Consider the following 25702-nt stretch of genomic DNA (forward strand, 5'->3'; position numbering starts at 1 on the left):
AAAGTTATGTATGGAAACTGCCTAAAAGAGGAGTGCATAAGTATGACACCATGTCGTCATGGAAGGAAATATAGAGGAAAAGACACATGGGTTTATAATCAGTGGATAATTGAAAATAATAAAACATTTAAGCTCTGACAGATGTATACATGATCATTTTTTTTTTAGAAAAATGTTCTAATACTGGTGGAAAGGAAAACAAAGACCCCCAGACACAAAATACTTCAAAGAAATTTCCACCAAAATCTTTGGCAGAACATATTTGTGTGTGTAAATTGAAATTGTTAATCCTCTGGCTAGTGAGGGAGTGTGTCACATAGAAGCTGAGGAGGGTGCTGGTTCACATGACTTGTAAGTACAGTATAGCAAATGTGATCCTTGTATAGAAAAGAAATTAGACTAAATTATCTTTAAACTGTTAAAAATGATGAAGTATGAAGTTGAAAATTAGAAGTAAACATTATCAAAGTGATAAAAATTTCACAGGAATGAAAGCTACAATGAATAGTACACCAGTCTCCATAAGCCACCCAGCATGACAAGGAAATTGTAAAACTGACTGAATTGCGAATTAAATAAAGCTTAACAAAAAGCCAATTAATAGAATACTAATAACCACTAAAGAGGAAAGTGTGAGACTCTGACTCCTCTTTATGTACTTTTAGGAGCTGAACAAATTAAACAGAAAATGAAATGAATCATGTTTAATGGAAAATCTCTTAATTAAGGCAATGCTCAATTTGAGAAAGGCGTTTCAGGGTAGAGCATTAATTCTTTCTGAGGTAAAGCATTGAGTTGTCTCGATAAAAGTCACACAGTGAGGGGAAGGGAAGTCACATGCAGGACTTAGAATAAACAACTGAAACTTTGCATTCTTATATGGAATAAATTAGTGTGACTGATATTTTCCTCATCCATAGAATTAAGGAAAGAGATTATCTATGAAAATAAGGTAGCAGATGATTGCTGGACTTATAATGGAGCAAATTAAGCTCGTATTATAAAGGAAGGGAATCATCAAATACATTTGTTTCACTTTCGATTGCAATAATTAATTCAAAAGATAGATTTGCTCTCCATATTTTTAATTTTTAATGAATTGATGATCTGATTTTGTTCTGTCACCATTTTTAATTTTCAATGCAGTTATTTATCATTACAGTACATGATTTGAAAATGGCTTTACTATTCCCTCTTCTAGCCAATTTTTACTTTACAATTGTCTCCTTTATTTTCAGGTTGGATGATGTAAAAAGTAAAGTGTATGGTTTGGCTTTGAGTTGCTGGCCCGATCGTGGCATATGTGCTGCATGTGTAGCTCTTCTCTACATGAGTAATCAAGATGCTGAACCTCTAAGAGTTGTTTTGTCTTCAGCATTTCTGGTAAGGACGTTTCTAATCTAATGGGTGCAATATTTCTCTGTATAGAGCTGTAATTTGTAATTGTTCCGGCGTAGATACAAACCCTCCACTATTTATAGGGATATACTTTCGGCGTAGCTGAAGGACTACCCCTATAAATAGCTCCAGGTTTGTATACTAGGGAAAATAAAAATTAATTACAAATTTATTATGTTTTGGGGGATTTTCTGCAACCTATATTAGATAATAAAGTCTTTTCCCCTTGGATAATGCTTGATAAATAACTTGCAGTAACCAGACTGTCAACAATAAGTTAAGGTATAAAAAGATTTTCCGACATCCTTGAAAATACATTTGGTTGTTTTGCCATGTCATTCATCCATACATTCACACAAATTTAAGCGAATGTGACATGCCTAGGCTGTGACTTGAAGTGAATGAAAATCAAAGTTGTTAAGAGTGGAAGATGTCTTTTTTACACTACCACTTTATTTACCAAAGTCTCCTCAGTGCTGGAACAAAGGCTTTTACACATTTCATTCCGAGAATTTTGTTTATTTTACTTTTTATTTTAGATGAAGATTTCCAGTAAAGAATGAAAATTAACAGTACAAAACCTCCGGGTAGGCATTGAAACAATTGATTCTTATTTAAAGATTGTGTGAGGTAGTCGCAAAGTGGGTAGATAGAAAGAAATTGTTGCTGCTTGCTCATAGTTTACAAGACCATTAGAGGGGTACAGCACAAGTAATCCGGTTGAATAGCCTTGGAGGAAACGAGGCAGTACAGTATATGGTATATATCTATGTAATTACACCACTAGCCTATACTGTATGTTGCTTTCAGACCTTTTTTTATTTTTGTTTCAGTTATGTTTAGAATTATTGAAGTAGGTAGCACATGCCCCATGTAATTTTACTTTAATTGGTATATCTGTTATCTAGATCCCCTCCCTCTTCCCTTGAATTTCAAAGGGTAATTGGAGACAAAGATGGTGAAATGTAACATTTGAATATTTTTCCCATTATGCAATTATTTGGTAGTATTGTTCTATAATTACAATATTAGCAAAATCAGCACTTTAGGTTATCTCCATTATTTTTTGTGTGATATATTGAATGATTTGAATTTAAAATGCTTTAGAGTAACATTGAAAATAGATAAAAGTTAGATTATTCAAACATTGATTAAAACACTCACAATCTGACTGTTACGACTTATTTTTTTTTTTTGGTAATACCAAGAACCTAGTCCATGCAAATTTCCCATGGGAGAAAAGCATTCAGATTTGCAATATAAAAATATATTACAATTGGAAGATTGGTTACTTTGAATGGGTATAATAATAATGCCATCATAGCACTGAATATCAGAAAAATGTATATGAAGTAGCATAGCGGTAAAATAAAATTAAAAAAATTCTTTACAGGTACTTCAGACCAGGAATGAGAAATGTTCCAAGATGAAGCTGGACAAGCGTCAAGCGCAAGAACATCTTGCGGTCACAGAAATAAGAGATGTTTTGGAACAGTTGTGTAATGGAGAAACAAGAAGCAGCGCAGCTGCAACTCTCCTGGGAATGTTGGAAATGGGCGTTATTTCATCTGCTAAAGCACTCACTTTACCTCGGGATAAGATGGACACTACTCAAGAAACAAATGACTCCACTGATTCAGAAATCTTGCATTCGCAAGTGATGTCTGATGATCATGCACTTTTGTATATAGAAGGAATGAGGCTGTGTGTTGAATTATCAAAAATATATGAACTTCCTTGGCCAGTAAAACTACTACATAATTTAGCTGAATGCAACCAGTGGTTTATGTTTATAATTTTAGCCCAGGTTTTCAAGTGCCCTAGGGTACAATCCTTGAAGAGTGCAGAGTCATTTCAAAGCATAGCTTTAAAGGAGCACATGACATTTGCGCTTTCACACATCCACTATTATCGAGATGGAATATTACAACGCCAGGGTTCAAGAACCTCTAATCGTGATTTGAGGTCTTCTCTTTATTCTAGAATTGGTATACAGGGCAGAGTAGATTCAGCATCGCCTCCCCATAGTAGTGGCGATGAAAAGCAAAGAAGTGGTAGTAGTCCAAGTGAATACGATTTTTCTGTTATTGATGATGCATTGTCTATTACTACCACTGAAACTTGCTTTGATATAGGTCTTGATGCATGGCTATCTTGTGGACTCACAGACTTTTATTCAATTTTGTTAGCCTGCCATCAGAAAGAAAATCCTGCGCCAGAGTTGGCTACAGCAGCAGTTGCCTTGGAGGCTCCTATTTTTTCAGTTTTGGCTGCATGTTATGATAAGGAACAGTCGGTGACTCATTTTGCAGTATGGCTGTATACTCAGTTGAGAAAAGAAAGCAAAAAGATGTTGCATTCTATGATAATTAAGAGTGAAATACACCAGTTGTTGGCCAATGAAAGTAAAAAAATTGATAGATTTACTCACAGGAGTGAATGTTGCCGTTCATGTGATATGTATGTATTGCAGTCCGGGTTGAATGAGGTTAAGCATTTCCTTCTCAGGCACATTTCTGAAGGGTCTGTTGATGTTCCCATCGAAGGATTGAAAATATTTTTCCCAAATTCACCATTGCTTCCATTACTTGAGGCATTGCATGAAGTGAATACAAAATGCAGACAAGAGACAGTTGCAGATCAGCTATCCTTATGTGCAATGACAATGACAGAAGCATTGCAAAAGAAGCTGGATGCAATCAGTAAGAACAGAGACTGGTTTGGTCTCTTTGTTGTTGATGTCATTGGAAGTGCACTGGATGACTATATTACAAATAGTCATTTGCAATTCCAGTTATTGTATGCACTTAAGGCTGTAAGCCAGCAGCAGCCATTCTGCCATAGTGGCATAAATTGGAGTTTGACAAGTGACTTATGTGAAGCATTTGGTGCTGTTAGGTTAAAGATAAGTTTCAAAGATTTGCTTCATAGTTTTGAGACAGGGGACATGAGATCCTTTGCAGAAAAGATGGTTTCATCCCTCACTAGTAAAAAGTATTTTACTGAGGCCTTGAAAGTGTCTCAACTTGTTAGTCTCCCTATATATGAGATATTGTGTGCTCAGGTTCAGGCTAAATTTGAAAAAGAACACGTTACCATCCTTGAAAGTACGTCGGCTTTTGAAGATTTTTTAAAGAGAAGTCATCTTCAGCTTTGCCAGGAAGAAGTTCCTTCAGAACATGCTGTTTGTTGCTTTGTTAGCTTAAGTAAGGATCTTGAAAGATATGACTTTAAATACCTTTGTCTTCAGTATGCTGTAATCTGGATGTACCAAACTCAACACAGTTCTTCTTCTTCAACCGCAACAACTCCTGTCCAGCGTGCGTCAAGATTCCTAGGAACATTTAGTGAGGATTCTGAAGATTTGGAGTGTGAGATGTGGCTTACATACATCAAAGCTTTACCTGGTTGCCCAGAGCTTCCTGTCAGTCCATTGAAACATTTAGGGCATTGGCCATGGGAGGGCAAGGATGGAAGGAGTTCTCTTAACAGAAACATAATTTTAAAGTCAGCTGGAATAAAAGACACTTCTGTTGTTAGAAGCATTTCGGAGGAAGATGAAAACGACCAAGACTCGATGTCTCCTCAGTCCCAACTTAGCAGCGACAGTGAAGTGGTGTTCCTGAGCAGTGATGGCTCACACCCATCATCCACAAGAAAACTGAACTTGAACATTAACAAAGAGAAGTTAGCATTGATGCGAGAACATTTAATGCAAAATGAAACTTGTATTAAGTCTGTGGATATGGTTGTGGGCTTTTGCCTTGACAGAGGTATGCTCATCACTGCATGTAGAATACTGAAGTTCTTCAACAAGACACACAAGGTAATTATACGCTTTTTAAATTTAATTTTTTATTTCACGTCCATAGTGGAGGTGATTGCATTTTTGTTATATGAGTGTGGACTTGTATTGCTTGAAAGGTATGATTGTAATGGTTTGACTTTATAAGGGTAGTCTTTTAGTAGCTGTAATTGGCTAAGATATGCATCAAATGCAGTTTGCATGGCAAAATTTAATTTACAATTTTGTAAGCTCGCATAACATTCATATAATTGCTTGAAACTTCTAAAATTATCATGTTGATGACTTCCAGAGGGAACTGTAAAATACATAATCTTAGGAACTGGTTAAAAGCTGCATAATTAACCTTTAGAATATTATACAGGTTATATACTGTACTGTATATTGATAATTTAAATTCTCCATATTTTCTCATCATCAAAGCTGAAACACATTTTGAATGTTTCAGGATGTTGATACAATTCTGCAAATACTTGCATTAGCCGATGGAAATGGAAATGAGAAACTTGACGATGAGAGTACATGTAGTGCAGATTCATTCAAAACTTCATCTCAAGCTACATCCAGAAAGAAACAGACCAGAAGTGAGTAGTTTGATAAATCTTCTTTCAAAATCTTACTACTGTGTATTCATGGGAGATTGACCTTTCAAGTGTTCTCATATGGCCCATGGGCAAATTATTTTCACATTGGTGAAGGCAGGTTTTAATATAAATTGCATTTCAACAAAGGTACCATCATTTTCTTCTGCTATCTCTGCTCTAAAAGGTTTCAAGTGGCTGACCCTCCAAATGCTTGGAATGGAACACCCTTGATAGTAGAGGGATTATTCTATAGCTATTGATTTTATTTTCATATTTTCTTTATTACCAGATCGGAACATCAGTATTGGCAGCAGTCTTAGTGTGCTTTCTTTGGATCCTGATGATGACCTTGGGATAAAAACTCCATCATTAATTCGGAAATCTGTTGGTAAGAACCCAACAGAGTACAGTACACTTTTCATAAACTATGTGGCTTTGTACGATTCTATAAAGATTATAATGTTCCACAGTTTCAGTCTAATGTTTGGATAATTTAGATACAGTATACAGTATTGTAGCATGTGATTTGTGACAATGATAAGTTACGAAGTAAGACATTATTTTCTTCAAAGTTTTGTTCAAAGAATGTTAAAAAGATTTTTTATAGTGTACAGTATATGGGTAGAGGAAGTTATGTATTGAACTGCACATTTTCTTGAAGTCTCCACAATTTGAAATGCCAGTTACCTTACTGTTATGAATATAGTATTAGAGGGTGACTTATGAATATAGTATTAGAAGGTGATAGTGTTTAGACAATTTTCTCAATAAGCAGATGCATACAAATAGGATTTCATGTCATCTTGGAAAAATGAAGTCTCCTCAAAGTAATGAAAGGCAATGTGTATCCATTTATATTTACATTGTTTTTGTTTTTAACAATGAAGGTTTACTTGTATTCAAATCCACATGTATACTTGCCTTCATCTAACCCTGTATAAGTATTGAGATTTAAAGTTATAGTGATCTGAGCTTCTGCACAATGTACAACTTCCTTAGGGTCAGAACTTGTGATCTTGATCTTTTCTTAAACTATATCACTGTAACAGTATGGTTACAGTTAAGTAATTCATATTAATTCTTCCAGGCTTGAAACATGGCCGGAAAACAGCCGAGAGAATCATCCTTCTGTACAGAGTGGCAGCATCATTGGATTTATCTTATAATTATGTTGTTCATCATCCTACTCCAATCACTGTGAGTTTAGCATTTATTTTTAAATTTAGTTTTTACCTACTCTTGGTATACATGGTATTTGTATGTATACAGTAGTATATGATTTTAAGCTATTAATTTTATTTGGCTCCATTAAGTTTGTAAAGCACACAAACTGATGTAAGACATCTTGGTACTAATGTTAATCTTAAAAAGTGTAAGATCCATTATGTGAATGTTCAATACGTTTTAAGCCTACACATGTATATAGCTTCCTGTTTACAGTTGGTAAATGCTACAAACCCTCCCCAGATTACTTATGATTCTTAAAAAAAACACAAATACTTTGTAAATGAATTTTAAAATAGATTTTTTAAGAAATAGTGTATTGTAATAGCAAAGTAATTTCCTTATTCAACACCGATGGATCCATTGTAACCTTAGCCACATACATACATGGTATGAAGTCAGCAGTATTAGCATAACATTTTCTGTTTTTTTCAAGACTTATTGTTTTCATATAATGACCTGAAAGAAAACCATACAATTAAATACAAAGATTTCAACTAAATAGGTCTGGAAATTGCTTGTATATAAAGATGATAATACTGCTGTTTGTCTTCAGTAAAGACCCTGTTATATATTGGGCCAGTTTAGAATTATATGTTTTATAAGAGCATATTGTAAATCATGTGGCAGTAGTAACACACAGTCTGGTTGCTTTCACATATAAAGTTGAAATGTTATTTGTATATTTTTCATACAGATTAAAGTATTTTGCAAGACTAAATTAGAACTTTTGGATGTTTTTGTATCAAAACAGAGAATAGGTTTTACTTTATTTAGGTTTGATTGCATTTCAGTAGTTGCTTAATTACATCTTTCTAAATGTCAAGATTGGTAATTTCACATTTAGAATTTGGTGGATGAATCTCCCTATTTATGAAAACTATTATTGTACTGTCTGAGACTTTTGTCTTTTCAGCTGTTATCTCTAGTACTCCGTCTAAAAGGAGGAGGAATCATACAACTTGCCAAAGACTTGATCAATGCTTTACCTATACCCCAGAATGCTATTGTCAACTTTTTGTGTGAAGAAGCTGTGGCTACTATAACAGCAGGACCTGGTGAGTAGGTTTCGGGTGCAAAATCCAAGTTCTATCCTTTTTATCTACGTTTGTTATTGCTTGTTAATATTGAACATGAACATGTTCTTACCAAAGTCAATAGATTCTGGTCTGAAAGATGCTTTGCTGCCACATAATATTAGAACTAATCAACACCTATATATGGTAGTTATTTGTTTGCACATTTTCCAGACTACTGTATTTTAGATGCAGAAATAAGACCTATCATCTTTTATGGTTGAAGTACTGTATATTCGTTGTAACTTTTAGCCTTTTCTCATTGTGCAATCAATATGTAATGATGATATTGCCTTTGATTTTTTTCTGTAATTATATATCATTGTGAAAAAAGGTACTCCTGGAATTTTGCAAGCTGACAGACTGCTGCCTTGGGATGAACTTGAGAAACGGTGGCGTGATCTTATTACTCTCTGTGAGGACCCATCATCTTTAGGCAATCAATTACTTGATGTTGGACAGCGCTTAGGTTCTTCATACCCTGATCAGTTGGCAAAAGGTTTGTATATTTTTTTATTAACCTAATTTGATTTTGGTTTATAAAAGAAGATTGCAATACTGAAGAAAGTTCTTAAGTAACTTGAAATTATAATTTCTAATCATGGAAGAAAGCAAGTGTTTGATGGTCAGTTTGTAAAGATAACTTTTCTATAGCAAGTAAAGAGGGTATATATTTATTAATCTGCTTCATAAGAACTAGGCGAGGGAGATTATGTAATATTTGAACTGATTTTGTTATGTACAGTATTGCATTTAATTTTTTGTATACTATTTTTTCCAGTACACAGTATGAGTGTAGAGTTGGTGATACGAGCTCATGATTGCTTTACTGCCGCTTCCAACATGGAGGGTATTAGCACTGTGCTTCGAACATCATTCTACCTTACCACATCACTTCTACAACACTTTCAGTATTCTTTAATGGTAATTTTTTTCCTCTTCAGTATTCTTTTTTTTTTGGGAGCAAAATTATGACTTATATTGATCCCACATTGCAGTCATTATTCCTGGACACTAGTCCATTTTAAAGTTTTAAGAAGTAAGAAAGCTATTAGTGATTGACTGACCATGCATGCCTATGGTCTATTGGTTGGTAGTAACTGCTAATCTCATTCTATTCTTTGTCTGTTTACTAAGCTCTTGCGTGAAAGATCCCCCCAGAGCAGGCTATTACAGTTATTGTTGGGATGATATGACTTGTAGTAGAAAGTATGAGAAGTCCATAAAAGGGAGCACATGTTGTTAGGCAGCTGCCATTAGAGTACAAAGTAGCAAGGCAGATAAATTACAATCCAGAGTATGGAAGGACACAGCTCCCTTGCTTGAACATTCCACTGAGCAATTTCTGGACGAGGATTATGGAGTAAACATCCAGAGCAACAAGCCTTTAAAGCATGCTACCGAACCGAAGCCTGTTTTAGGAGGTTTGGTAAAGCCTATGAACATATAACCCAAGGAGACATCAGTGATGACCCATGATTGCCATTATGTGTTTGTTCCTGCATGAAATGGTACAAATATTCTAAAAAACAAATAGGTTGGCTATTTTTTTCTCTCATGAACAAGTGAGGAAGAAATGAAAATGGCAAAAGTAAGCTAGGTGGAGCTTTGTTGATTTGAGTCCATTGATACTGATATTTCTTCATCAGGAAAATAAGGGACATTAGATTATTGAGTCTTTGTGAAATGTCATTCGTGATATTTTGATTAACATTTAATATCTCATTTTATAACCACTTCATTGATATATAACCAAACCACTGAGTAGAGCAATATAATATCTGTATTACTAGCATAATGTTTTTATAAAAATTTAATCTTCCCTTGAATATGTTGTTAAATGGTCAGGATATTTTGGTTGTAACTGCAATACATATAATTTCTTATAGTGTACTAACTGTTATGACAAATTCTTTCTAATTGATGACAATGTTAAAATTGTTCTTAAATAATTCTTCAAATATTTTATGAGCTACAGTACCATTTCCCTCCCCTTACTTCCTTAAAGTTCAGCTTCCATTTTGCATTACAGAAGTTGTTACTAAGAATGAGACAAGGGAGCCATAATAGATTAAAGGTTTTGCCTTACCACCCCATAGAGAAAGTATTAACTACTATGTTATTGATGCCTGCTGAGCTTCATCATTCATGGTCATGTTCATTTGTATCACTTGATGTACATATTGTAGATACTACCTTATTTCCATGCTCATAATTATGTTTGATACCCCAGTCTCAATAAATTTGAAAAAAGTGATTATTTTGATTTGGAGTAATTTTTTTTTATGTGGGCACTATACTTGATTAAAACTTTACCATTTTTTTTAAACACTCGGCAATAAGTGTTTTTTTTTAATATTTTTTTTGCCAAGATCATTTATTTCTTAATAAAAAAAATAAAGTGCATTAAGGATTAAATTGTTATATGAATCTTGTAATTTTTTGTGTTGCTGAAACATATGGTGGTTTTGAATTTTTGGCCCTGTAGACTTTCAAAATTTATCTTAATGGGAAAGTTAAACTAATTAAAATTGGATAATTTTTCTTTTTAACTGGATTGATAATGGATATTTATCTTTCTCAGGTTCGTTTACTAACTGGTGTTGGGAGGTATGGCGAGATGTCCTATATTATTGATGCTCTCAGAGAGCATGATCAATTTGAGCCTCTTCTTGGGCCAAGTTCAGAGTCCAAAGAGTTTAGCAGAGGTTTGGATAGAGCTTTGGTACATTACCTTCGTTCTAAATACCCAAATGATAAAGATACTCTGATACTTGTTGCTCTCCACTTCCTTTTGTATTCTGAGGTAAGATTTTGCTTATATTATTAACAGTCTATTGTATCTTATAAAATCTTGAATGCCCCAAATGAAGCTAAATGAATATATCATCTTATGTTGGTAAAATACTATTATATAAATCGTGTTGCCACTCAAACATACTGAATTTTACTTAAGTTTGGCAGATTAATACTAGAATTTTCATTGTTATAGGTTGCTGGAATGTGGGCAGCTGATGCTCATAAACTAGTAGATCAAGTTTTAGAGGCTACAGTTGATCTTGGAGTATCCTGTAGTAATATAGTCACAAGGTAATTTTTTTTATGGCTTGAAGCTTGACAAGTGATAAAACTAAGGCTTTAAATTTTTAAGAAGTATGAATGCCATCAAATTTTGACTTGAAATAGCTACTCTCCATCAACTTGTGCTTCTTGATGATAAAAAAATGGACTAGACATGTAGAATGATGTACTTAGTATTAATAACATGAAATTAAAAAATCTATTTTTGTAGCCCTTCAGGTAAGAGCCAACAGAAGGAAACTCCTAGGAGTGCTTCAAAAAAGCAACATTCAAGTAAAGGTAAGAGTTTCTGTATGTAATGAAATTAAGGGATCAAATTAACAAGAAGTTTATGGAGAATAGAAGGCTGTAAAAGAATCTCAATAAAAGAAGCAAGTGGAGAGATACCATGTGACCCCAAATGTAGTTGGATAAATGGGGAATGTATTGGAGATTAATGAGTGTGGATAGAAGATAGACAGAGATATGTGATTAAATGGAGGAAATTGATGGCGTAAGATAATGAATATTTTTGGAAATAATTGCTTAGAATAGGAAGATTGCATAAAGAGCTTAAGGAATTGAAAAAGACACAAATAGCTGACAGAATTACAGGTAAGATGGAACATTACAGTGGTAATAGAGATTCAAGAGATTCAGTGACTGACCAGAGTTGGTAAGGTACATTTTGATTAGGGAAAGGTTCAGAAGGAATGTATGAGAAAAATAATTATTCCATTAAAGGCAAAAGTGATAGGGATGACTTCAAGAATTTTTGGAGCGCAATTTTGTTCAGTATACCACGAAAGGTAGGACTTTACATTAGGTAACTTGGGTTAGATATGAGTTTACTCTCTAATGACTTGTATTATTATTATTATTATTATTACTAATTGGAAAAGCAGGATGCTACACATTCATGAGATCTAGATCTTCGTAATATTTTTTTACATGATTTCCCAAGCCTCCCTACTGTATATGTTTTGATCTTACCACTTGTATATCAAATGCTTGTATGACCATCTGTTAATAATTCCCTCTCATCATATTTCTTCCAGTATTTACATTTTATTAAAGGAATTGGATCAGAAGGGAGATGGTATAATTCATGATACAAAAATTCGAAATGTGATAGTCATTGAACAAGGTTTAAACACCTTGTTCAGTGATTCGATCACAGACGTAAGAGGTATGCCTGGATGTAAATTTTGGTGTGTACTTGGTGCACTTGTTTTTATATTTTACCTTGTAATCTATTCTATTAAAAATTTCCTTCTTGAAAATATATACTTTATTAATTATTATTTATTTTACCAGGAAATGAACGACAATCACACACTTCTGTTGATGAGGTTCCACCCGTTTATTTGCATAATGCCAACAGCAAAATTCTCACTCAAGCAATGCATAGCTTTGCACATGCAGCGCAGTATTATATGCAGGTACTGAATTTAAGTTGGTTTAAATTTTCCATCAATTTATTCTGTAATTGTGTTTGATTGAAGTTATTGTCAAAAAGTAATTTTCAAGTTTGTTGATAAATAGTGTTTTCTAAAATGAAATATGTTTTTCATACAAACCCATTCTTCATAATACAGTATTGCCCTATTACCATGGAATTTAAGTTGCAAAAAACCATGCCTCCTGAACAAAATATTCCTTCCATGCATGTCTTACACTTTACCCTTGCTTGTGTGACTGCAAATTTTCACCCTCACTAAGTTGTGACTGCAAATTGAAAACTAAATTGTTGGGAAAGGGAACAAAACATCAAACTATGTAACATGAATGAAAGTGCCCATAATTCCAAAAGCACGTAAAACATTTTCAGGTATATAAATAAACTGTAGCGAACAATACCATTTGCCAACAATCAGAAGGCAATTTAGCGGGTACTACAGACAATCACGCCTAAATTATGCTTGGCGGTCAGAGATGATTTGAGCAATTGGATCCCATTAGCTTAATTTTAGATGATTATGGTTAAATTTTAATCAGCCAGACAAATTTTCCTGGTGACAGATCTTTAAAATTAGCTTCTCACAGTTATATTTCCTTAGACAAGTCTGGATGATCGCTGATGAAATTCTATTGCTACTTTTAGGTAAATCTTCATCCCAAACTTGACTTTGGAGATCACACACCCTTTTCGGTGAAGATGAGGTAGGGTTGGGCTTGCTAAAGGTTTGATCTTATCAGCCCTACTCTCCTGTGCTCTTATTTATTGAGAACAACAGTTTTTAGGGATAGTTTTCTGAGTAATCCAGAGGGCATTATACAACCAATTCTGGAAATGAATCATCCTTCCAGACACGGTATAGAACTTTCTGAAATGCGTTCATGATTCAAATGCCATCAAAATGTAAAGTCACATCTTAGAAGTTTTCCTTCTACTAATGTAGAACCTGGCCATATAGAACCCGCTAAAATGCCTTCATGATTCAAATGCCATCAAAATGTAAAGTCACATCCTAGAAGTTTTCCTTCTAATGTAAAACCTGGCCATATAGAACATGCTAAAATGCCTTCATGATTCAGATGCCATCAAAATGTAAAGTCACATACTAGAAGTTTTCCTTCTAATGTAGAACCTGGCCAAAATATAAACAAATCCAAACTACATAGCATGTAAAAGGAAGACATGAGAGGTGGCAGACCTATAAGCTTTACCATGGACAGGTAACTTTAGTAACATATTAACATTAAAATCATATTACTGGAATAGAGGCATTGTGTAGAAAAAATTCCTTCAGATGCACCAGCTATGAACTCATCCTATATTTCCTTGTAAGGATTAAGTGTAACTTTTTCCTATAAAGGGTAAAAATTGCTAATGCTGTTACCTTTGTAATGCATCACTCTAAGGCTACCTTTATAATTTCCATGCTTGAAGATCAAGATATTGCGGGTGATTGTGAAATGTATGGAAGTGGGGTTGCTTCACAGAGACTTCTAACATGGTTGAAGTCACAGACCTTATCTCCAAAAGGGTGAACTCTAATTCATTAACTTTGCATCGTGAAAAACAGAACCTGCTTGACTAGATGAAATGACTAGGTCTAGATTGTGCCAATCCTGCATCATTATATCCATCACCATGTTGCTGGCTATGGTTGAGTAAATCAAAAACTCTGCTGCTAGTTGTTCAGAGGTCTTGGGAATATGTTGATGAGAGGAATCTCCCGTAACTAATGCAAAACTCTGCAGATGTCATTCCATCGGTAGCCACTTTCGTGGCACCAGCCACTCGTTGAGATACTACTGCAGGAGATTTATGGGGTCCTTTGACTGGCCAGATAGTACTGCATTGGATCCCTCTCTCTGGTTACAGTTCATTTTCTATTTGCCTGGACACTCATCGAATAGTCTAAAGCTTATTCTTTACATATTCCCCTCTGTCCTCGTACACCTGACAACACTAAGATTACCAGACAATTCTTTGTCACCCAAGGGGTTACTGCACTGTAATTGTTCAGGGGCCACTTTCCTCTTGGTAAGAGTAGAAGAAACTCTTTAGCTATGGTAAGCAGCTCTTCTAGGAGAAGGACACACTAAAATCAAACCATTGTTCTCTAGGTTTGGGTAGTGCCATAGTGTCTGTACCATGGCCTTCCACTGCTTTGGGTTGGAGTTCTCTTGCTTGAGGGTACACTATTCTATCTTATTTCTCTTCTTCTTGTTTTGTTAAGTTTTTATAGTTTAAATAGGAGGTATTTATTTTAATTTTACTGTTCTTGAAATATTTTATTTTTCCTTGTTTCCTTCCCTCACTGGGTTATTTTTCCTGTTGAAGCCCTTGGGTTTATAGCATCCTGCTTTTCCAACTAGGGTTGTAGCTTAGCAATTAATAATAATAATAATAATAATAATAGTACAAACTTAGCCTTACCCTGATGTGTTCTGTGCAAAAAATATTTTTAATCTGCCAAATTACACATTTCCAAAATGTGCGCCTCAAGTGTTGGTTTAGAAGAAAATGGCACGTCCTAAACAAAAATAAACTAACATACATACATAAGATCTGACCGAACTCACAAACATCCGATGCCTAAAGTCCTGTCCACACTATCGTGCATACCCGACGGGCAAACGCTGATACCAGGCCATAATAGTTAGTGAAAATGAGGGTTGATGACGTCAGAAACGAGAAAACTAAAGTCAAGGATCTGGCAACACACTATGATGCCAGATCCCTGTCTGTGGTTTAACCGCTTCAGATGTCATTAGCCTTCATTCTCACTAACTATTGTGGTTTGGCATCACTGTTTGCCCGTCAGGTATGCACGATCGTGTGGACAGGGCTTAAAATTACACTGGTTCTAAAAAACACAAGTAGCAAGACTGCAAAATATTGTGAAATTCCTTATTTAACAACTCTTTAAATTAGACATCTCAGAAGAATAGGCAGTAGAACTTATTTGGATAATTTTCATACATACATATACCAAGGCACTTCCCCCAATTTTGGGGGGGTAGCCGACATCAACAAATGAAACAAAAAGAAAAAAGGGGACCTCTACTCTCTACTTTCCTCCCAGCCTAAAAAGGGACTCAACCGAGTTCATTTTCATAAAATATATTATTTTTATACTCGCCCCGGGTTTGTCTCATGCCCTTCACTATCTAGTAGCTGTTGTACAAGTTATGGCTTCTTAGATTGAAATTTCTATTCATGATATGCTTGCCGTAGCACTGTTATTGACATTCACTGCCATGTAATGACCACAATATGCTACTAAAGTGGCTAGACTGTAGAAGTGGAAGTAAATGAATAATTCAAAATTTTGGGATATCTGACAACATTCCAGCTTGCTACGAGAAGGAAGCCATATGATCCCACCAGGTTGAGTATAGAAGTGATAAACTTATCTCATTTTTATGTGATAAATTTTACCCAGTGTACTATTTTGAAGCCCGTTGTAAATTAATGTAGTGTACAACTGTAGTTATTTAAACGACTCCACTCTATTTCAGGACCAACAGATCACGGCAGCGGTTACATGCAGTCGTTCAGCTGAGCTAGTGGCCTTACAAATAGCTCATGTTCAAAATAGTGTAAATGATACAGCATTGAGATTGTTGAAGCTACCCTCATCAGGTGTTAGAATAATAACTACAAAACATTTGAAGTAAGTTTTTATTAGGTTTGTCAAGTAATGTAAGATAAGATCAATTTGATATAGGTTTTGATTTCCACGAATCTGATAAATTTGATTGGCTCTAATTATTTAATGCATTTTTTCCATAGTGTATGCGAAGCTTTACTAGTTGGACGTGCCTATGACACAAATGTTGACTGGAGTGCAGCCTTGTATCATCAGTTTGTTGTTGATGGAAATGAACAGTATTTAGCCGAATATTTAGAAAACTTTTCTCTAACAGCAGAAGTGTTGTTGGACATTGTCAAGAAGTAAGTTATAGATTTTTATATTGAAGACATTTGCAATGTTAGTAGAAATCCTTTGTTGACCTGGCCATTAAAGCCGCTTTGATTTTATCACTTGGCTGATCGTGCGGCTGACCTGTTTTCTCTGATCTCCCAGCTATGCTTCATTCTCCCATTCTAGAGCAGCTTGGTTAAATGTAGGACCAGTGATTTGTCTTTGCATCTTACTGTCAAAAACTTTGTATCACTTTTCCAAGTCTTCTTGAGTGCCTATAATTCAGAACACAATAATATTGGATGTATGATTGCACTGTATACTCTTAGTTTTAAAGATTTAATAAGCTGATTTTTAACTTTTCAGACTTGAACATGGAGGTGTGACCAGAGTCCGTCAAGAACGCATTGCCTTATTATTAGCATATATTGAAGAAGCCGATGTAGTGTATCGTGTTGCCAGTCAGCTTGGGCTCAAGAGTAATATAGAAGATTGTTTATCATCCTCCTCTGCACCGTACCTCAAGGACACGGTTTTCAAAAAAGGATTAACATTTTCTAACTAGATTAGAACTTTTAATTAAGAGGTTTGACATTATCTGACTTCTGGTTAGTTGGTGCTGGATCTGAATGCTGTAGTTTATTGTACAGTAAATCATCTTAGTTGATGGATCAATGGCTGTGATATATGCTCAGGTATTACTTGAATGTCTATACAATTTCATGGCACATATAGTGTGCAATAATGTTTTTGGAGGATTTTAAAAGATCTGAAAGGTTATTTTGATTGCTTTGGTGGCTTTTTATGCACAGTAGGGCTTCAACTTGTTCAGATACTTAGGGGTCTGGTCTATTAAGCAATGGAAACAATCCCTGTAGATATTTCATACACCTGAACGTTTAAGATATTCCATAAGTAGCTGTAATTCCATTCAGTTTCACAGGTCACAGTGGTAATTCCACAAATATCACACTGGCTATATTGAAGCGGAATATATCGATTTAGAGGATTTATGGAGTTTGGCCAAATCCACCATAATTGGTTAACTTAATATCATCAAGAGTAGTGTTAGTCAAGTTAAGGTTTATTGTTTGGAATTTAACTTCATCTATTGTATTTTTAAACAAAGTTATTCTATCCAAGACTGATGCAAAGTTTGATCTCTAGATTGGGGAATCAAAGAAAGCTCAAAAGCCCAATTAAGGACCCATATTCCATCATGTTATTATCTATCAATGTAAGTATATTGTCCCCATTCAGTAGTTTGGTAGGTTGTTTTCAGCAATATTGATAATATTACATGAAAGGTAATTATCATTTACACTGTGATAAATATTATTGAAAGATTGTGATAAATTTTATTAATAGTTTTTATTTGCTGCATAGTCTTAAAAATATATCCACATTCAAGCTTTAAAATGATCAAGATGAACAAGTTACATGATTTTGTATTTGCAAATTTTAACAAATGCAGTAGTAGTTATTTTTATCTTGAGATTTTAGTTAAGAAATTACCATATAAACATTTTATAAATTATATTACTGTTGTTATATAAATATGTTTAACCATTTATACTCTTCGTTTATGTAAATTATAAGTTACCTTTTTACTGTTTTTATTATTTAATCTATAACCACTGATATGTTTACTACAATCCAAAAATACTAGTTACATGAAAGGTGAACGTAGTTGTATTATATTATCCATTCATTTTAAATATTTTAAAATCCTTATTACAGATCTTTAAGCATTAATTGAAAGAAGAAACTTCAAGAAAAGGCCTTGCAATCTTTCCACTGACTAAACAAAACAATACTTAAGTAGATTTACAAAGTAAGCAATATATACATACTGAATTCTAACATCAAGAAAAAAACCCTGTGAAAACAGATTTACAGGTTATGGGTGAGAATAGTTCTTTAAGGTTCTGTAAGGTTTCAAATATAAAGTTTAATTTTTAAAGACCTAATTGAGAAGTTAAAAATCTCTTCCTTATTTCAAAACTTTCACCTGTTTGAATTCAATTAGTATATTATAGCTTGCTTTGTAAATTACTGTGTGCATAATTTATTGCTAACAAAGTACAGTTGACCCTTGACTAATTTATGCACAGGCTCTGCATTTATCAATCAGCTTTTGTTACAGGATATATTATATTGCACTTAAGAATTACTTGCACTATGCGAGAGCATAAAAAATCTTATAATTATTTGCATTGTTTGTGCTACACAGTATTAAAGTGGTCAAAAATATTCCATATAAAATCTTAACTTATAAATGTATACATATTGTGCTTACAACATTTTACATAAGTGGTCAAAATCACAAATTTTTAAAGGAATTTGTATTTTTCCTAATGATACAAACCCATGTCCTTTAATGGGAGTATGATTTCAGCGTCTTAAATCACGCCCACTCAACGACAGTCAGTAATGGTCTCACTTAATGATTGTCCTTTAATAGATTTTTCTTTAGGAAGGATGAAGTCCCAAGAACCAGAACTGGCTGGTTCACTAACCAGGATTTGTCAACGCACTTCGTCACGTAAAAGTGCAGAAGAGACGACTCCTGTCATCCTCCTAACAACCTGGGCATGAGGATGTCGCAGGTATTAGGCTGGGTTCCCTACCAGGTGACTACAAGGTAACCATGGAATAACATACAGTATATCCATGCAGAGGATATGTTGTGGGATATAGTATGATCAATTATGAGAAATTGGTTTACAGTCATTGTATCCAACTCTCCTCTTATTTGGGAGGATGGACAAGATATCTCCTTCAGCAAAATTTACCTGTTAAAGTTGCTCGATCTAGGGCTAACCTGCATCTGGCGTCCAGCTAGCACATAACAGCATGACTGCTGCACCCCTACGTTTCAACAGTTCTCTTGGACGAGATGTTTCATGTACCTTGAGGGAGCTAGGTTTGCTACATGACCTATCAAGCAGCAACCACCGGACCAAGGATAAATATATCTAAGGACCTACTGGTACTTTCAAAGGTAGTGGACGGTGAAGGTTGTCTGGCATGTGCAGACTACTGCCTTCATGGCCTGTGCTACTGACAGATTCTTCCTGAAAGCTAAAATGGATACGATACCCGTGACGTCATATCCTCGCTTGTTGCAGGATAGGCACGTCTGGTGGTCTCCTGAAACCAGAAAGAAACTGTTCTTGAATATCTTCTTTACCCTTCCGGTTCCAAGAAAGTCTCTGGTGTTTCAGCCTGAAGCTTCGAGATCTATTTTGGTAGGGTCGTAGTGCCCTCACAGGACAAAGAAGCAAGTCATTCACATACCAGCTAGTCTCTTCTTTTTAAGAAAAGCTGAAGAACACTAATCTAGTCGTGAACAGCTGGGTTCGGGGTCTTTCAAACTCCAGAACAAAGGTGAAGAAGACATTCTTCCATTCTTCAGAATGACTTGCCAACTTTCTCCATCTCAAGGGCTCGTACTGGCACGCCTAAGAGGCCTGAGGACTCGTGACATTTCATCCTAAGCAGTGCAAGGCTGTTGGTAGCTCCTTATGAGCCCAGACAATTTCATCAAGCCCTCCAGTCTGAAAAAATGTCTTGAGGCTGAACAACAGCCTTTCACCAAGGTGACTGAGAAGCTTCTTTTGCCAAAGGTAGATAAGAAAATCAGCTGATCCACACCATTTGGCTTGAGGCCATCAGGGTGATCCTGAAATACAATAGTCAACAATCTTAGTATATCAGCAAAAGGGCAGAAAGGCATACTTTTTCAGATTGTTCTAAGGTTGTTAGAAGACATTTTTTAATACTGCCAATGGGTCTGGAACTGAGAGCAGAATACTGGAACATTCTAGTTTAATTGAGTGGCAGACAGGTCGATCAACGGTGATCCCCAAGAACAAGAAGCCTTTCTGCCTAACAAGGAAGTAAGACCACTCCGACCCAAAACCATATTACTGGCAACTTAGTAAGTCTGCTAGAACATTCTTCTTGCCTGGAATAAACCTTACTGACAGCTCTACTCCGTTGTCAACAGCCCAGGTATACACCTTTACTAACTTACAAATGGTGAGTGAAAATGTGCCCTTATATGTTAACGTAAGCCCTTTGTTGGAAAGCTTGCAATGCTAGTAGCCCTGCTTGGCCAGATCAAGAAATTGTTCCACTGGAACCCAATAGTAAGGGAGATCGCTTGCTGCTCACCAGCGACGTTTTAGGACACCACTTGTGGAAATGCCTGTGTGGGATGAGCTCCTACAATGAAAGATCTCAGATATTGCTACTCAAGCTAGTAGTTCTTGATTGTGCAGGAATAGGTGCTCTGCCTCCCTGAATGAACTTTTCCCAACTGATCAAAATTCTCAGATCATGGCAAAAGGAGAGATGTCTGTCTCTCAATTCTGGAGTAATTGCCTACTGGAGGACAGGATCAGCCAATTGCCAAGATACCTCAAGAAGATAAATCCTGTTCAAGTGGGCCGAGTGTGAGCACTCGCTTGACCATTTAGGAGTAGTAAACAGTCTGAAGCAAAAGTATGCATCCTTCAGCTAAGTGGAAACCATGTGGGCTTCTTTCCTGATGGCATTCTGCATGGTACTTGCCGCATCCATCTTTAATGGTGACTGGGAAAGCAACTCGTTCAACAGAGAGGGATTAATGGCTGGTCTCCATTCTCTCTTTTAACTTCTCCACCAGTAGGAGTCAATTGTGGAAGCCCAGAGAACCATCTCGGACGACTTCCTGTATCTTCTCCATCACTTCACCTTTGCTGATAGAGCCAGAGTTTTCTGCAATTTCATTGGGTTGATCTGGAATGTCAATGTTGTGCAAGTGAGAGTAGGGTAAGAGTTACTGCGAGGTAGGCAGTAAAATACCATTCCAAAGTACTTCCACCACCCAGCTCCATGTTGCTGCCATGCCCAAAGGCTTGACGTATGTGGTAGCTGGAGGAGAGGAATGCAGAGTAAAGCATCCCCTTCCTTCCTGGCCTGGCCTGGCCTGGGGGACAATCCGTGGCTGAGGGGGACAAATACTTGGGGGCAATCCCTGGCCAAGGGGAAAAATAGTTGCATATTGTTCCATCTTTCTTGGTAGAGTAAGGAAGTGGTGGTGCAGATCGGACACTGGAGGTTGCAAGTCTTCTCAAGAGCCAAGTTCCAAAGCATAATGGGGTTTGAAGCTCTCATTGTTGTTGCCTTCTTTAAAGGGCTTGGACTCTTAAAGGTAACAGCACAAGGAAAAGGAAGACATGGCACGTCTTACTTATCCATTGAAACCTCCACGATGTTGTCAAATAAAGGGCTGGAGTCACTAGCGTTGAGTTGTTCCTAAGGAATAACACCTCTTGCCCCACCTGGCTGACTAAATGATAGGTAGGTAACAGTATGCCTCACCTTCAACCCAGTCGCATCACTGGTGTGCAAAGGTCACAGTCTTCGCAACTGAAGGACGACGTCAGTTTACAGTACTACTTGAGCATCTAAAGATTTGCCAAATCCTGAGTCATGGCAAAGTAGGTGACTGCACCAGAACAGTGGTTGATCCAGGAGGTCGCCAGAAAGCTGGCTATAGAAGTGGTTTGAATTGAATTGAATATAGGATTTAGGCATTAAGCCAAGCACTGGGGCATCAAAGGCCATTCAGCGCTATATAACGAAAATCATTCAATCATATCTGTACACTCACACCATTTAGTATCATTTTAACCTTTAATACAAATCGTAACACTTTCATACAATAAAATCTAGATGTGAAATAAATAGGGATTAAAAGGGTAAAATAAATAAATAAATTAATGAAAACAATTATAGCTCGTAATATAACCCAATACTTTGTATAAATTTTCTCAAGTTCAGGGTATTACAGTTTTCCCCCAGTATATCTCTTAAAGGTTTGTCCTGGAGTAAATGTGTCCTCCTCTGAAGATTAAAAACAGGGCAATCGACTAAAATATGTTTAACATCCATTGTCACTTGACAGGTATTCCATGACAGCATATTCAAGTGCTGAGTGCAAAGTGCTATCGAGCTTGAGTCTCTCCACAGGATTCCTTACCGACAGTGCAACCAATGCTGGATCGATGGGCAGAAGAGATGGGTTTGCACCCTTGGTTTTGTAGAATTTTCGTAGTCAAGAGATCAGGGGAGGCTAGAGCTTCTATGATCTGCTTGAGTGTAGAAAATTCTTTGGGATCAGAGATCTGCGAATAACACCTTTAGTCCCCAAGCACAATCTGACCATGGCAACTCGAGAGCAGGCTTAGACCCAAGAAGGACGCCAATGCACTGATCATTAGATGTAATACCACTCGTGACAAGAGCCGAGGTGCATGTTCGGTTCGGTACGAGACTTGGCATGGGTAACAGGAGCATGCACACCTGTACCGTGTACCAAGCTACCTCCAAGGGTAATTTGGGTCTCGGTACTGTCCGAGTTTCTTCAAAACATACAAGGGGAGAGATCGGTCAAAGTTTATGAGTTTATGACTCCTATCAACAGATCTCACTGGACCTCTTTGATCATCATAGCTTATCACACCAAAAAGCCAATCAATGTAGCATTCTTTCACTGACATTAACTAAGTCAGAGTTGTCTTAATTATGAGATAGTGAGCATGATCGCAGAATATGATTGATAGTCAGGGTATTTTCTTGACATTTGCATGACTGGTCAATTTTACGGCCCCATTTAACCAAGATTGTCACCTGTTCTGGCCAGTTCAGCTATAGGAATTCTTTGATGGTATATTCTATTTGTTATTCTTTTAAAAGTAGCAGCATCTGAAGAATCTATCAAAGAAGAAGTAAAGGAGGAGGAGTAACTAGAACTTTGCCTTCTACAAGGTCACGCAAGCCAATGACAATGTTCTCGAGATATGAGGACACAGGTCATTCTTTCAAAGCAGCAGAGACAACACTACCAAGTTTTCAGCCCTTCAGCATCTACCCGCCAGCCAGTTAGAGACGGCGGGGATAGAAGAAGGAAGCCATCCCTCCCCTTAAACATTTGGCATCAGGAAAACACCTTCCTTCAATAGAGCATGAGGAATGTTTTAAGGAATCCCAAATTCCTTAGGTTCACGTTGTCGTCATAGTTAGGCCACTCTAGCAAAGGAATGACAACTGACATGCTACCCAACAGAAACAAGGATGATGTGAATAACGGAAGGTTTGCACAGAAAACTTGCATATAATTACAGTTTATCTGGAAAAACAATTGCATATCTTTGTCCTCTTCCTTTTGTATATCCCTCAAATATGACGATCTGTACAGCATGTGGCTAATATCAAAAGTGAGAGCACTGCAATTACAACCACCTCGTTAAAAGTTTAACAACCATTCCAACATAACTGAAATCATATTCCTATTAAAGAACAATGGTTTGTATTCTTGCAGGAACAAACATATATTCAATAAAAGCATAGCATGAAGAACACAATAACAAGAAAACTTAAACTTACACAACAGATAATTCAACTTATAATCTGGCTGCCAATCTTTAGGATGAATATTTCTTTTATATTTCAAGTTTACTTTGTTGTGGTTACTCTTTGGGTATTTTCTCTGCTCAAACCTTTTACATAGAATTATCTTTACTGGATAGGAGTCAGCATTGGGCAATTTTAATTACAAGAAAAATTGCAAACAAATTGTGAAAAAATTTATTGGGGAAAATTCTTTGAAAAAAACCTGATTCATCTAATTGTTACTTTCTCCCCTAGTCTCAAAAGCTAAGGTCTCATATGTGAGGATATTTCAAACTATGATCCACTAAGAAGTTAGAAGCTATCGAAAAATTCTACAACATTAACATAACATGGAAGACGAATCCTACTTATTTCAATCCATGAAGAAGAATATAATTCATATACAGTACCAGAAGATTCAAGCTTCTATTTCACTAAAGATTTCTAACAAAACTTTGGTCCCTATTTATCTGTTAGTTCATAAAATTAATATTGTTTGAAATCTATAATAATGCAAGAACATATCTAAAGACAGTTGCAAGGTACAATTCTTAGGTTTAGCAAGATATTAATTTGCGTAGATTTCCTAACTGATATACAAGAAGGAATTTTGTCAGGTTGCACTTTTTGATTTATAAAAATATAAGTAGTCACCAAAGGTAAACATTTAGAAGCTATGGACCTTTGAAGGCTATTGTTTGTTATTCACTCAATTCCCTTTGATATATCGTAAGGAATGTCTATTTAACTAATTGCTTGAGTGGTAAAACATATTCACATCTAACCTTACCATAAAAAAAGATTCTGATAACTTATTACTGAAACCTAAATAATGACTGGCAACCTTTTAAACTCATTATTGTCACTAACAAATACCAAGTAACCCCTTGGATGTTCAGTTAGTTTTTCTTGGCAATTTTTGGCCACAATGACCTTAGATGTCAGGATGCCTGAAAACCTTACATCAATCAATCAATCAATCTTGGTAATTTGAGTAAATTATCCAGTGCAACTTATCAACCTAACCAGCATGAGTAAAAATTCCCTAAATGAGGATCCAATAGCAAGAAATATTTCCTTTAACCTTCAATCTGCAGTTTCCAATTAGAAACGCAAGTACCGAGATATTAAACAAATTTACTTTAAAACAATGCTTTGTACGTTATATTCTTAATAAACTGCTTAAGAATTACAAATAGTTTAACTACTTTTAGATGGGAAATTTAAATAGAAATATGTTAAATATAAGACCATGATTTTAGATTCAAAGAAACCTTTTTGAAAAATATTAAACTTGACTAAAATTTCAGTATGCATCATACTTCATCATAAAGAATGACAGTAACCAGAAAATATTGATAATGTGTACCCTTCACTAATGTGAAAAGCAACTGTGGCACATTAAAGAATATTGTACAAAACAGTACATTACAATCCCTTAACTATTAAAAGGCACTTTACCCTATAGGAACAAAATCTCGTAAGCTGTTACTTCAACTACTAGAAACTATTTGTAAAATGTACTTAACTGAATATGAATTTCCCATATATTGTACTCATAAACCTTTAAGAAGTTCCATTGCATCTTCCCTGGACTCTCTATCTTCTCTTGTTTTTTGTGGGTAATTTATAGCCCTTTCCAAATAATCCTTTGCTTCCTCTTTTTTGCCGAGCATCTTATAGGTTTTCCCAATCATGAATAGGTTCTTACTGGAAAAATAATTATAATTA

At 35.7% G+C, this 25702-nt stretch overlaps 2 protein-coding genes across 3 annotated transcripts in view; one reads left to right on the plus strand and one right to left on the minus strand.

Moving 5' to 3' along the window:
• LOC137634429 (spatacsin) overlaps positions 1–17728 on the plus strand; it is a 73056-nt gene extending 55328 nt beyond the window's left edge. The window contains exons 16-30 of the mRNA XM_068366823.1: positions 1239–1383; positions 2792–5224; positions 5652–5787; positions 6077–6175; positions 6875–6984; positions 7928–8069; positions 8422–8586; positions 8869–9011; positions 10672–10893; positions 11080–11177; positions 11380–11447; positions 12465–12589; positions 16122–16276; positions 16396–16557; positions 16895–17728. Coding sequence (XP_068222924.1) covers positions 1239–1383; positions 2792–5224; positions 5652–5787; positions 6077–6175; positions 6875–6984; positions 7928–8069; positions 8422–8586; positions 8869–9011; positions 10672–10893; positions 11080–11177; positions 11380–11447; positions 12465–12589; positions 16122–16276; positions 16396–16557; positions 16895–17093 — 4402 coding nt within the window. The 3' untranslated portion in view covers positions 17094–17728. The remainder of the gene's footprint in view (positions 1–1238; positions 1384–2791; positions 5225–5651; positions 5788–6076; positions 6176–6874; positions 6985–7927; positions 8070–8421; positions 8587–8868; positions 9012–10671; positions 10894–11079; positions 11178–11379; positions 11448–12464; positions 12590–16121; positions 16277–16395; positions 16558–16894) is intronic.
• Positions 17729–17880: 152 nt separating this feature from the next.
• LOC137634430 (regulator of microtubule dynamics protein 1-like) overlaps positions 17881–25702 on the minus strand; it is a 46117-nt gene continuing 38295 nt past the window's right edge. For both annotated transcript variants that reach the window (XM_068366825.1, XM_068366824.1), the window contains exon 6: positions 17881–25681. In XM_068366825.1, the coding sequence (XP_068222926.1) occupies positions 25528–25681 (154 nt within the window). In that variant the 3' untranslated portion in view covers positions 17881–25527. The remainder of the gene's footprint in view (positions 25682–25702) is intronic.

Source organism: Palaemon carinicauda, chromosome 44, assembly GCF_036898095.1.
Source record: "Palaemon carinicauda isolate YSFRI2023 chromosome 44, ASM3689809v2, whole genome shotgun sequence".
Taxonomy (NCBI): Eukaryota; Metazoa; Arthropoda; class Malacostraca; order Decapoda; family Palaemonidae; genus Palaemon; species Palaemon carinicauda.